The 14,688-nt window shown below is 36.5% G+C and overlaps 1 protein-coding gene across 2 annotated transcripts in view; it reads left to right on the top strand.

The window, feature by feature from the left end:
• Positions 1-7,981, top strand: part of pdpk1b (3-phosphoinositide dependent protein kinase 1b) — a 24,307-nt gene extending 16,326 nt beyond the window's left edge. For both annotated transcript variants that reach the window (XM_073940175.1, NM_205699.1), the window contains 3 exon segments: positions 2,318-2,375; positions 4,243-4,395; positions 6,438-7,981. In XM_073940175.1, the coding sequence (XP_073796276.1) occupies positions 2,318-2,375; positions 4,243-4,395; positions 6,438-6,551 (325 nt within the window). In that variant the 3' untranslated portion in view covers positions 6,552-7,981.
• Positions 7,982-14,688: the final 6,707 nt, after the last annotated feature.

Genomic DNA, 14,688 nt, shown 5'->3' with positions numbered 1-14,688 from the left:
TTTCTCTGTAACTTAGATTCAATTCAATTCAGCTTTATTTGTATAGCGCTTTTACAATGTAGATTGTGTCAAAGCAGCTTCACATAAATGGTCACAGTAACTGGAACAGTGTGGTTCAGGTTTTAGTGTTTCAGTTCAGTTCAGTTTAGCTCAGTTCAGTGTGATTTAATCATTACTGAGAGTTCAAACACTGAAGAGCAAATTCATCGATGCGTAGCTCTACCAATCCTGAACCATGCGAGGCAGTGGCGACAGCGGAGAGGGAAAAAAAACTTCACCTGATGGGAGTGAAGAAAAAAACCTTGAGAGAACCAGACTCAGTTGGGCACGACCATTTTAATTTCTCCGCTGGCCAAAAGTCTTGTGCAGAGCTTCATTCGCCGTGGTTTAGGCTGGAAGATGGCCTCAGCGAAGACTCGTCTGTCCCTGGAGCGTCGCTGGAATCAGACTCATGTTCTCCACTCCCCACGACCATCAGCGCAGCAGCAGCTCAGGATATGGCCTGGTCCCGGATATGGAATCCTTGGGATCATCACGTCGCTGGTCTTGGATCCAATCAGTGACTCCGCATAATCTGAGGACCTCGGGATGAGTATCCCCAGGTGAAAATAGAGAATAAAGAGAATAATTAGCGTAGCTGCTGTTCATAGTGTATATAAGCAAGATGCAGAAGCCTGTGTGGAACCCACTAGGTGATGCATTGAGTGTATGCTTTACTAAACAGATAGGTCTTTAATCTAGTTTTAAACTGGGAGAGTGTGTCTGAGCCTCGGACGTTATCAGGAAGGCTATTCCAAAGTGTAGGAGCCATGAAAGAGAAGGCTCGACCTCCTTTACTTGATTTTGCTATTCTAGGTACTACCAGAAGCCCTGAATTTTGAGATCTTAAAGAGCGAGTTGGTCAATCAGAAGACAAAACAAACTGTGACTAGACTCACAGCCCTCGCTCTTGCGCCCGCATTTGCATATATGCCTACTTTCGGTCATTCATCCAGAACATCAAAACAACATGACTCATATGCAGCTCTGAGATCATAAAAAAAGCTCTGAGATTGTTAATATGGTGGCCTCAGGCTGTTTGATAAGTCAAACGTTTTCTAGTGATACAACAGTGATCATTTCCTTCAGTCATATTAACCGTTTATTTCTCTTACTATGTATGTGAGACTTTTATCTCAAATGCGAGCGCCAAATTTTTTACTGTGCATTACTGGACAACGACATGTTCAGACTCGCCTCAGGACGCAAAATGCAATTTCCACTCTGAAGAGGCATACGGTGTGTTTAGTTTTTTCACTCTCTTGTTTTGTCAACTTTAAATATAATTAAGCCTTTATCCACAACAGATTTGGTGACCTAAATAGCTTTACGTTACTCTGATTGGGTTTATATTTGTCCATGTTCAGTGTACATCATGCTCTGTGTGTGTGTTTGTGTGTGTGTGTTTGTGTTTGTGTTTGTGTTTGTGTTTGTGTGTGTGTGTGTGTGTGTGTGCGCGTGTGGAGCTCATTAATATTCACGACAAGAACCATATAGATCATTTTGAGGAATGTAAACAAAAACAACGTTGTTGGGCCCAACGTATTTCCTGTTTTACATTTTTAATTTCTATAGCTTCTGAGAATCCAAAAAGAGCCACATATTGGTAGATAATGTTATGATGGCTATTTTAACCATAAGTTATGTTTGAATTACCTCTTAATTCAGTTATTAAATAGTTTGATAACAAGCAGGAAATGTTTATGGGCCAATGACACCACCACATTGAAATGGTCAATCATGGACCTTCTAATCCTATGGGTGATTTATGGACTCACTGATTAACTTAGAAAACCATTTCTGGAGATTTTTTTTAATTTACCAAAGCCATAAACCTACCATGTAGGTATCATTTTTATACAATCTTTTTAGGGTTTTCACCTTTATTAGATAAGACAGTAGAGAGAATTGACGGGAGCAAAGAGAGGGGAAGGATTGGCATAGGACCGCTAGCCAGAATCGAACTTGGGTTGTCGTGAACACCGGAGTGCATGTGTCGACACACTAACCAATACACCAGTGGCACCGACTATATCAGAGAACAATTTAACTTACTAAACCAATGCACTATATGGCACCTTTAAAATTGACTAGATGAAACCTGCTGAAAGGGGTATAGTGATTTTCTATAGGCACTGTATATATACATACATACATACATACATACATACACACACATATATATATATATATATAAATCTATCTAAAATCTATATAAAATTTAATTTTAATTTTTTCTGTACATGACTGTAACATGTCTGTCTTTTTTTAAAACCAGGCACCAGTTTGTGGAGAATAACCTCATCTTAAAAATGGGCCCTGTGGACAAACGCAAAGTGAGTGTGATCAAGTAGATTTGTTGTCCATCCAGTTCTCAAGCAAATTGATTTGATGAATTGACTCTAAGTGAATCAAGTACTATGCAGGATGAGCAATATATTAAATCCATTTTTGGAACAAATGACTCAATTCACTTGAAACGATTCAATTAATTTTTAATGAACGAATGAATTGAAACTATCTAGATGTTCTAAAATAAATGATTTCTTTCATTTTAGGTATTTTTAGTAAATCAAAACTGTACAGCATGACTAATGTAGTCACTGTAGTTTGATATTTTTTTATTTTTAGTGAATCACATTAGTGTGAACAGTGTAGTCTTTTGAGTGAATGAAAACCGCATGATCATTGTAGTCATGTGATTCCCATTGTTTTGTTTTTTGTAATGAGTCGAAAACATACAAAACAAATTCACGAGTTAAATATCCTTGCAGAAGATTTGAATAAAATATCAATGTATATATTTTGCAATTTGAATTAATTAATACTTCTGAATATGTAGTGAGGAAATACCCATTTTAACCAATGTAAACATTACATCAGTCAACTCAAAAAGTTGAGCAAATTTACAACAGTAAAAAATAAATAAATAAAAACAACACTTTGTTTGCATAGTGCAAATATAAAGCAGGTTTTTGATATGTCGCATGTAGCTGTTCTTTACATGTTTCTTGAGAGAAAGACTAGCCTGTCTACTGTTTCAGGCATTAGAGATGCTCTGTGATGGGTTATAATGTTCCCACCTGCACTGAACATCCTCTGAGAAGGGGCACTGGTTGCAGGAATACAGGGGATTTTTTTTTTTTTTTTGCAAGTTTTGCTGAGCCTGGGAATTATTGGCTGTCAGCTTGGCTTCGACTTTGTCTTCTTCTGATTGAATTACAGGTTGTAATGCTGCTGCCTTTTTCTTGAAAAAATGCAGTGAAAGTAAAGGACTGAACACAAAAACTGTAAAGCCTAATTTAACCCAGTGCATGAAGTTGTGGACGTATTGCAAGAGCAAATACAAGCACCAGATGTGTGTCTAATATAAAATAATAAATTTAATCTATTTGTCTTTTTTCCCCCTTTTAAATACTAATCATTTGATTCGCTTTGCACCACTCTCTGTATTACGCTGCCTGTGTGGGTTTCAACTAGGTCCACTAATGCTGCCATGGGGAGCGGACACTTTGACTTTTCACTGCTACAGCTGCTCACCTCTGCTCGTGTTCAAACCAAACTTAAGATCAGCGTGGTTCAAACTAAGATTGGCACGGGTTTTCACATGGCAGGTTTTTATGTCCTTTCTACATGTTGACAGATCAAGTTCATCGACTTGATAAGGGAATATGTCTTGACAATCCACACAGACGTGACTTAGTAAAGTGTGAAATCACGTAGGATTTTACTTGTTGCATTAGTCTGAATGTAAATCCCCTCATCAGGCAGCGCTGGAGTAGCGTGAGGGAGTGGACCACAGTGCGTTTGATGCAAAGGTATTAAAAAAATACACAACTTAAAACGCGTAAATACTTGTATTTGTTGTATGTCCACCAGTTCTGCGATGCATGCCCACAACTTCATGCATTGGGTTCAATTAGGCTGTCCAGTCTTCGTGTTCAGTCCATCACTACCATGATTGAAACCCAGACAGGCAGTCAGGTAGAGTAAAACAGAGTGGATCTAAGCGCATTGGTGCAATTATTGTCTATCTTAGATTTTTATTAAAAAAAATTGCGATACCTCGATTTAATACAAAATTCAATCGTCTGAAAACGTAAATTCCGATTCTTATATGGGATATATGAAAGTTCTCCTTTAGTAAAAGAATTGAGGATTTTTGTGTTTCAGCATGTTTTATTCATATGTGTTTGTGTGTAGGGTCTGTTTGCACGGAGGAGGCAGTTGCTGCTGACTGAGGGTCCTCACTTGTACTATGTGGATCCGGTCAATAAAGTTCTGAAAGGGGAGATTCCTTGGTCACCAGAACTACGGCCTGAAGCCAAGAACTTTAAAACCTTCTTTGTTCACACGGTAATCACAGTCCTGCTGGTCATTTATGGCTCGTTTTCACTGAGCAGTATGCTTCAGTGCAGTTTGGTATGGGTAACCCTTATCTGGTTTGCGTTTCCATTGCCAAAAGACCCCTTAAGGGCCTTTTACACAAAGCATGATAGCTATAAACATAAAAATCAAGACCTTATTGTAAAAATTGTTCTAAATTTAATACAACAGCCGATTTCAGACCACAGCTATAACGATAAAGACGTAGAGAAACAATACTACTAGCTAACTACAAATATAACAAACTTTGACAGCTAGCCAGAATTCATTGACATATTAAAGGACATACGCAGTTAAAAGCTACAGACGACATTATGGAGATGAACATTGCTTGATTTAAAGCCTACATTTCAAAGATAATATAACTACCATGAAAACAAAGAATGGTAAAGATAAACATTACATGGAAGTTATACAAGCCAGGCTAGCAATTTTAAGTATAATAATAAATTTACCTCAATTGACCAGTGCTAGTTTTGGCGATTTTGTATTGACTCCTCGGAAAATGCTTTGAAAATGTTGTTTTTATTCCTCTGTACTGACTGCTATTGATAAATCCACTCTTTAGATGTATTTTCTAATTAAATATATTACACAAGTTGCTGGTTACAAGGAGGTAATGCAATAAAAGGCAAGTCATTTCTGTGGCACCATCTTAGAAATGTACTCTCAGGCAGTACGCTTGGGCATTCTGAATGGGGAAACATCAAATTCTCACTGTTAGCCATGCTTACGATTACATTACATATTTGGAATCATCAATAAAATTAAGCAACAGCCATCTCATAAGCTTCATTTCTAACCATTCGAATCAAACAAAATCTGCATTTTATTCCAGTTGACTGAGCTAATGCGCATGTGCACTCAAAAGGAACAAGATCACGACACCAACCTCATTCTACACATTATTGTCTCCTCTGGCTAATCATTATCTGATTGCGCTGGTTTTCATAAGTATTCTTCAACTTGGTCTTGATGGCGAATCTCCTCCACAAATGACAGGGACTCTTTGTTTACAAGTTTGTGTGCATGCGAGTAGTTAATGTGAATTTGACAGGACGGTCTGTGCCTCATTGTTTAAAAGTAGAAATCTCAACTCAGCTTTATGTAAATATATTTTTTATGTCTGTGAAGCAACTAACGCTGAGATTGCAGTGTGTTTGTTTACATAAAAACACATGTCTAGTCTAAACTTCTCCCGCGGAGAATCGTCAGTCTATAGCGATCAGTGATTGGCTCCTGTACTAGTAGGCGGGGCTTCATTCACCATATTGACTGTTACACTTTCCCCTATTCAAACTTGTACGAGTGACTTGTCCTGTGTATTCTATAGTCTTTGGGTGTATGCCAAAAGGTTGCGATTGACATCACTTGATAAGCATTCAAAGTAGCAATTTATGAAATATCCATAGGAGCTGTTCACATGTAGCATCTTTTACATACTCTTGTTGTTGTTTTTTTTTACGATTGTCTGTGAACCAATCAGCTTTCTTCATAATAGTAGTGTATTATGTTTAAAAAAGGCTCTCAAAAGTGGTAAGCTACTATACTGAACAGTTTTGGAAATAACTAGGGCCAGATGGAATCTGCGGATGTTTTTTTGCTATTTCTGCCGAGAATTTTGGTAAATATCTGCGGATTTCTGCTGAAATATTTTGGGAGTATCAATTCCATTTAGATCAAATTCAATTAGATTCACTTTATTTGGTAAATAAAGCAAGTTTGTCATATAATATATCTAGTAAAAGACAGAAAATATTACTGTACAAACTGCATTGTACATAAATCAGATGAACATTTTCACATTAGTCAATAACATTACTGAGATTAATATAAAAACTGAATTATTATAGATTTACACACATTTACACGGGTAAATAAACAGAATTAATGATGGGCTAGAAATCCGCGAAATTCTGCGATCACAGACTCCGGGTGGGCCTAGAAATAACCTATTATATTCTCCATCTTTTAAATAAAATGTTTAACACCCCCTTTTTATGTTCCCGCAGCCAAACCGGACGTACTATTTAATGGACCCAAGCGGAAACGCTGACAAATGGTGCAAGAAAATCCAAGAAGTCTGGCGAAAGATCTACCACAAACACCAGAGCCCCAGCCTATAGGACTACCGAGCTCCTTTCCTTTTGGCCACGCCCCCCACAGCCCCCGACCCAACCAATCAAGAACAGGGACACACGCCCCCCTGTAGAGACGCCTCTCCAGCTATATATTGTCTTTCTGTCTCTTCATATATCAGTCCAGTCCCGTCGCTCCCAAGCACTTTCTCTGTTCGGGTTTTTTTTGTTTTTGCACGCTGAAGATGGATTCTTTACAACCAAAAGCAGCAAGGCCGTAGTCAGCATGTCACGTCAGCAGAACGCATTTATTACACGAGTCTTTCCAGCGCGATGCAGGTAACGAACACTTTTGTGCAATCTCCACCTGTCTGTACCTGACACAAAAACACACACAACTCCTTTCCTTGAATGACGAGAGTCGCTTTAGTGTGCGTTTAGAGTTAAGGCGGGTCCTTTTACCCTTATTGGCTACAGTAGCTGGTCTTGCTGATTCCGATTGGACGCTGTGGTGTCTTCTCACATTTCGATATAAACCTGACACCACAGCGTAAACAATCGCCACCAAAGCCACGTGGGTAACGCGAGGGTGATTCACGCCCCTGGCTCTGTGCAGTAACAAAGCACGACGACGAGTTTAGCTGTTTTCTTTATATCGCTTGCATTATGGCGGTATGCATTTCCGATTGGAGGCTTGTGACGGAGGGTCAGTCTGATCGCGAGCGAGTGCGCATGCATGTGTGTGTGTGTGTGTTTGGCTCCTCTCATTTGGCCGTTTTTAACAGGAAGTCCGTTGTGCGTGTGTGAGACCGAATGGCTTGTGTGCGTGTGTGTGTGTGCGTCTTCCTGATCGGTAACAGATGACTGTGATGTACAGTTGATGTAAAATTGCAAATGGGAGGTGAGTAAAGAGGTGACTCTAGGATCCAGGTTTTGTATTTTTATTCTTGTATAAGGTTATTGGGGCCGCTCCGTTCTGGCCTGGCTTCTCTGTGTTATTTAAATTCTAATATATGAAAGCGTATTTGGATTGAAGTCATGTTCCAGGGCCTTGCTGTGTATGTATTGAATATGTAAAGCCTTTGAATGTGAAGAATTATTGTAAACTATGATATTTTACTGCTTTTCGTTTTCTTACTATATCATATACATTTTCTATTTGCGCAGTGATTGGCTCATTTCTGATAATTTAACGCCTGTGCGCGCGCACTGCCCCACCGTGTGTGTGTGTGTGCGTGTGTGTGTGTGTGTGTGTGTGTGTGTGTGTGCGTGTGTGCGTGCGAGTGTGCGTGCGTGCGTGCGTGCGTGCGTGTGTGTGAGAGAGAGAGAGAGAGAGTAGTGTGAGATAGAGTGAGTGTGTATGTGTGGGAGGGGGGGCCCTTGCGTGTGTAGGTAATGTGTGTATTCTTCTTGTCGGCCTTTTGTGCTCGGCAAAATCTAGAACTGAAATAAAGCATGTAGGGTTTTAGGCCATCAAACAGTCTTTTTGTTTTTGTGAATGAGTGAAGCCTGACCGGTGCCTAAACTATAAGCTGTTATCCCAGTACTTTTGTCTTATTTGACTGTTTGTAATTTCATAACTCACACATAAGGCTAAAGACTGAATCTTTCTTCATTTTTTTGCGTTTTTCAAACAGATTTGCGATTTGAAGCATTAATAAACGTATGCAAATCACCATCGTTTATGATTTACGGTGCGTGGGTGTTGAGATCCTGATCTTTCAATGATTATTTGTGTAGCTTACACTGAATGCATTATTGCAGGCTAAACTAGTAGTGACAGAAAACACCTTTAATAACCTTAAAAACGTACCACACTCGAATAACCCACCTCAACTTTATTCGTCATCATTACATTTTAGGAAGCTGCAATTTTATAAAAAAAAATAGTGAATAAATCATCGGCTGAATAATGTAAAATATTCAGTACTGTGAAAAATTCACTGTTACTACTGCTGCTAATGACGCTAAATGTAGAAATCTGACATAATTTGTACAACCCATATTTAGCTATAGTCTCATAAATGATTCAGTTATTCACTCATAAAACCTCATGTTTCATTGCTAGAGGATCATTTCTGAAGAATTATTCAGTGGCATATTTTTGAGGGCTGATTGTTGCCACCTATTGGTTAAATAATGTAACTGCTGCCTACAACAGTCATTTTTGAGCGTCGTTAAATGCATATGACTGTGATTTTAATCTTTACCATAAACATCAGTGCTTTTATCTAAACTATAAGCTGTTATCCCAGTACTTCTGTCTTATATGACTGTTTGTAACTTCATAACTCACTCAAAAGGCTAAAGACTGAATCTTTCTTCATTTTTCTGCGTTTTTCAAACAGATTTGCGATTTGAAGCATTAATAAACGTATGCAAATCACCATCATTTATAATTTATGGTGCGTGGGTGTTGAGATCCTGATCTTTCAATGATTATTTGTGTAGCTTACACTGAATCCATTACTGCAGGCTAAACTAGTAGTGACAGAAAACACCTTTAATAACCTTAGAAACGCACCACACTCGAATAACCCACCTCAACTTTATCCGTCATCATTACATTTTACAAACAGTCTCCTTGTTTTTGTCTTTATGAATGAGTGAAGGCTGTCTGGTGCGATTATTCATCTTAATTAAAATAAATAGTTTCTGTGGTATCTTCTAGTGGTGTAACGCATCACAAATCTCACGGTTCGGATCACGCTATGGTTTTTTAGTCACGGATTGGACCATTTTTTGGATTAGCCAAAAAGGGGAGGAGACAAATGTCATTCGCTTTACATTTATTACAAAAACAGCACTGCAGGACAATTTTGGTTGTAACAAACAGAACTTGGAAGCTGCAATTTTATAAAAAATAAAGTGAATAAATTATCAGCTGAATAAAGTAAAATATTCAGTACTGTGAAAAATTCACTGTTACTACTGCTGCTAATAACGCTATATGTAGAAATCTGACATAATTTGTACAACCCATATTTATCTATAGTCTCATAAATGATTCAGGTATTCACTCATAAAACTTCGTTTCACTGCTAGATGATCATTTCTGAAGAATTATTCAGTGGCATATTTTTGATGGCTGATTGTCGCCACCTATTGGTTAAATAATGTAACTGCTGCCTACAACAGTCATTTTTGAGCGTCGTTGAATGCATATGACTGTGATTTTAATCTTTACCATAAACATCAGTGCTTTTATCTAAACTATAAGCTGTTATCCCAGTACTTCTGTCTTATTTGACTGTTTGTAACTTCATAACTCACTCAAAAGACTACAGACTGAATCTTTCATTATTTTTTTGCGTTTTTCAAACAGATTTGCGATTTGAAGCATTAATAAATGTATGCAAATCACCATCATTTATAATTTATGGTGCATGGGTGTTGAGATCCTGATCTTTCAATGATTATTTGTGTAGCTTACACTGAATCCATTACTGCAGGCTAAACTAGTAGTGACAGAAAACACCTTTAATAACCTTAGAAACGCACCACACTCGAATAACCCACCTCAACTTTATCCGTCATCATTACATTTTACAAACAGTCTCCTTGTTTTTGTCTTTATGAATGAGTGAAGGCTGGCTGGTGCGATTATTCATCTAAATTAAAATAAATAGTTTCTGTGGTATCTTCTAGTGGTTTAACGCATCACAAATCTCACGGTTCGGATCACGTTTTGGTTTTTTAGTCACGGATTGGACCATTTTTTGGATCAGCCAAAAAGGGGAGGAGACAAATGTCATTCGCTTTACATTTATTACAAAAACAGCACTGCAGGACAATTTTGGTTGTAACAAGCAGAACTTGGAAGCTGCAATTTTATAAAAAATAAAGTGAATAAATTATCAGCTGAATAATGTAAAATATTCAGTACTGTGAAAAATTCACTGTTACTACTGCTGCTAATGACGCTAAATGTAGAAATCTGACATAATTTGTACAACCCATATTTAGCTATAGTCTCATAAATGATTCAGGTATTCACTCATAAAACTTCGTTTCACTGCTAGAGGATCATTTCTGAAGAATTATTCAGTGGCATATTTTTGATGGCTGGTTGTCGCCACCTATTGGTTAAATAATGTAACTGCTGCCTACAACAGTCATTTTTGAGCGTCGTTGAATGCATATGACTGTGATTTTAATCTTTAGCATAAACATCAGTGCTTTTATCTAAACTATAAGCTGTTATCCCAGTACTTCTGTCTTATATGACTGTTTGTAACTTCATAACTCACTCAAAAGGCTAAAGACTGAATCTTTCTTCATTTTTTTTGCGTTTTTCAAACAGATTTGCGATTTGAAGCATTAATAAACGTATGCAAATCACCATCATTTATAATTTACGGTGCGTGGGTGTTGAGATCCTGATCTTTCAATGATTATTTGTGTAGCTTACACTGAATGCATTAATGCAGGCTAAACTAGTAGTGACAGAAAACACCTTTAATAACCTTAGAAACGTACCACACTCGATTAACCCTCCACAACTTTATCCGTCATCATTACATTTTACAAACAGTCTCCTTGTTTTTGTCTTTATGAATGAGTGAAGGCTGGCTGGTGCGATTATTCATCTTAATTAAAATAAATAATTTCTGTGGTATCTTCTAGTGGTGTAACGCATCACAAATCTCACGGTTCGGATCACGTTTTGGTTTTTTAGTCACGGATTGGACCATTTTTTGGATCAGCCAAAAAGGGGAGGAGACAAATGTCATTCGCTTTACATTTATTACAAAAAACAGCACTGCAGGACAATTTTGTTTGTAACAAAGGGAAATTAGAAGCTGTAAATTCATTAAAAATAAAATGAAAAATTCACTGTTACTACTGCTGCTGATAACGCTATATGTAGAAATCTAACGTTATAATTTGTACAACCCATATTTAGCTATAGTCTCATAAATGATTCAGTTGTTCACTCATAAAACTTCATGTTTCACTGCTAGAGGATCATTTCTGAAGAATTTTTCAGTGGCATATTTTTGATGGCTGGTTGTCGCCACCTATTGGTTACATAATGTAACTGCTGCCTACAACAGTCATTTTTGAGCGTCGTTGAATGCATTTGACTGTGATTTTAATCTTTACCATAAACATCAGTGCTTTTATCTAAACTATAAGCTGTTATCCCAGTACTTCTGTCTTATATGACTGTTTGTAACTTCATAACTCACTCAAAAGACTTAAGACTAGGCATGGGACACTAACCGTTTTCAAGGTTTGCGTGATTTGGAAATGTCAAGGTTTTCAAACCACCAAAACTTTGTTATACATATTCTAAAGTATATGTTGGTGTTTTTTTAACATGTTTTTTTTTTTTACAATTACTTTATTTAGTTTTTTAGGGCAACAGAATCTCCAGCAGAGAAGGACACTCCATATCAAAAGCTACTGGTCAGCCCATGATTCAGCAAACATTTGAGAAACAAATCACTTATAAACCAACATTCTATAGGCTTTGCAGCAGAACAGTGCAGTGGCTTACTTTATATCCAGTGAAAAGAAAGATGTAACAAAGACGCCTTTTCATTTTGTAAAGAAATCAGTGTTTTGTAAACTAATTAAAATAGCAGGTCATTATTTTTTTAATATTTAATCTAACATGTTTACTGTTAATATTTCATATTTTAAATGTTTCTTAAAATATATCTTGTGTTCAACAGAATTTTTATTTAAATTTTTTTTTTTTTTACAAAGAACATATTTCAGAGCAGTAATCACAATACTGTCATACAGTGAATCAGTGATATTTTTATCCAAGGTTTTCATACAGTCAGGGTCTTAAACCGGCCCATGCCTGCTAAAAACTGAATCTCTTTCTTGATTTTTGCATTTTTCCAACACCGATTCGAATGCAGCGATCTGAAGGATTAATAAACACATGCAAATCACCATCATCATGTTTTACACAGCGGATGCCAGTCCAGCTGCAACCCAGTACTGGGAAACACCCATTTACACACACACTCATACACTTCGGCTAATTTTGCTCTACTTAATTCATCTATAGAGCATGTGTTTGGACTGTGGGGAAAACCGGAGCACCCGGAGGAAACCCACGCCAACACGGGGAGAACATGCAAACTCCACGCAGAAATGCCAACTGACCCAGCCGGGACTCGAACCAGCGACCACCATACTGTGAGGAGTCAATGCTAACCGCTGAGCCACCGTGCCACCCCAGAATTTAAACAATTCCGAGTATATAAACATTTTATAAACAAAATATTTGAAATGAACAGGCAAAAGCAAGATTATAAATAAATTTAATTAGGTTGAACTTGAGCAGTGAAATCATTTTTGCAGCATTTTTTGGAATTGGAATGCAACCTCTTCTGCTAATGAATACAAAGTTGAATATTTGTTTTCTGCATTCACTTTGAAATGAATACAAATAGCAATTTTCAAATGGTTCTTCCTCCAAGCTGTGCATAATCTAATACTTGCACAAAAACATTTAAGTATTGATCTGCTGCCCTCTATAGTGAGTTTTTGGAATAGGCGGATTGTTTGTTCATTTATTTCCTCCAGCCTGCAAAATATTGAGAAATATTTGGGTTGTGTCTTAAAAAAAAACTATATAAAAAAACCTTGAGCATTGCTGTTTCGTCATTACATGCATCATATGACAACCAACATTATTTTCTTAAGAGTATTGTAGTGCAGTGGTTCTCAACCTTTTTCACTTTGGGGCCTACTTCTTTCTCTGATCAATTTTTGAAGGCCCACCTGAATGACATTTTTTCAGCAACAAAAAAATAGAGGAAAATTTATATTTATATATATATATATATATATATATATATATATATATATATATATATATATATATATATATATATATATATGTATATATGTATATATACAGTTGAAGTCAGAATTATTCGGCCCCCTGTTTATTTTTCCGCCGATTTCTGTTTAACATAGAGAAGATTTGTTCAACACATTTCTAAACATAATAGTTTTAATAATTCATTTCTAAATTATTTTATCTTTGCCATGATGACAGTAAACAATATTTGACTAGATATTTTTCAAGACACTTCTATACAGCGTAAAGTGACATTTACTGTATAGGCTCTACTAGGTTGATTAGGTTTATTAGGCAAGTTATTGTATAACAATAGTTTGTTCTGTAGACTATTGAAAAAAATATAGCTTACAGGGGCTAAAAATATTGACCTTAAAATGGTGTTTAAAAAACTAAAAACTGCTTTTATTCTGAAGCTGAAATAAAACATAAGACTTTCTCCAGAAGAAAAAATATTATCAGACATACTGTGAAAATTCCCTTGCTCTGTTAAACATGATTTGGGAAATAAATAAAAAATATATATATGGCTAATAATTCTGACTTTAACTGTGTGTGTGTGTGTGTGTGTGTAAGTGTGTAAGTGTGTAAATAAAAGTTTAAATTAAAAGTAAAAAAAAAAATTGAGAACTCCTAGTGTAGTATATGGAAAATATATGTTTTTGTAAGTATTTACACCCAGCACTAGAGTTTTGATGGGTCACTTAAAAAGCATCGCTTTATGTGAATGATTTGTTCTTTATATCGCTAGAAATCTAATGAAAACACGCTGAAGTATGGATTAGTAGCAGGAAAAAAACAGCAAAGCTTGAGATTTACTGTGTAGTATCTAAAAAAAAAAAAACAAGTGCAGAGTGCATCTTTTTTCCCCTCATTTTGTTAAATAGTACACTGCTGAAAAGTACTTTAATAACATTAGCTACTTTCTTACATCCAACACAACAGAATGATTCCTTAATGTGGTTTGGATGAGTCACTTAAAAAGCATCGATTCACATAAACGATTTGTTCATGGAATCACTAGAAATCGTATGAAAACATGTTAAAGTATGGATTAGAATCAGGAGTGAACAGCACTATGTAGTGTCTGAAAAACAACCGAGAGGTGTTTCTGGTTTCCGTCATTCTGCAAGACATACACTGCTTCTCTGAATTGCTCTAAGCCTAGAACTGTTGAATATAAGGCAAGTACAAATAAGTGTAATTTAATGACGTAATAATACAAAAGTAATGCCTTACTTTACCTGTTTTTAGCTAAAAACAATTTTAATAAAATCAATAGTTTGACTATTTACACCCAACGTTAGCCTACTAGAGAATGACTCCCAAATGTGTTTGGATGAGTCACTTAAAAAG

The sequence above is a fragment of the Danio rerio genome, chromosome 24, assembly GCF_049306965.1.
Source record: "Danio rerio strain Tuebingen ecotype United States chromosome 24, GRCz12tu, whole genome shotgun sequence".
NCBI classification, from domain to species: domain Eukaryota; kingdom Metazoa; phylum Chordata; class Actinopteri; order Cypriniformes; family Danionidae; genus Danio; species Danio rerio.
Note: the sequence above shows the minus strand (reverse complement) of the source record. Positions and strands in the feature narration are given on the sequence as shown.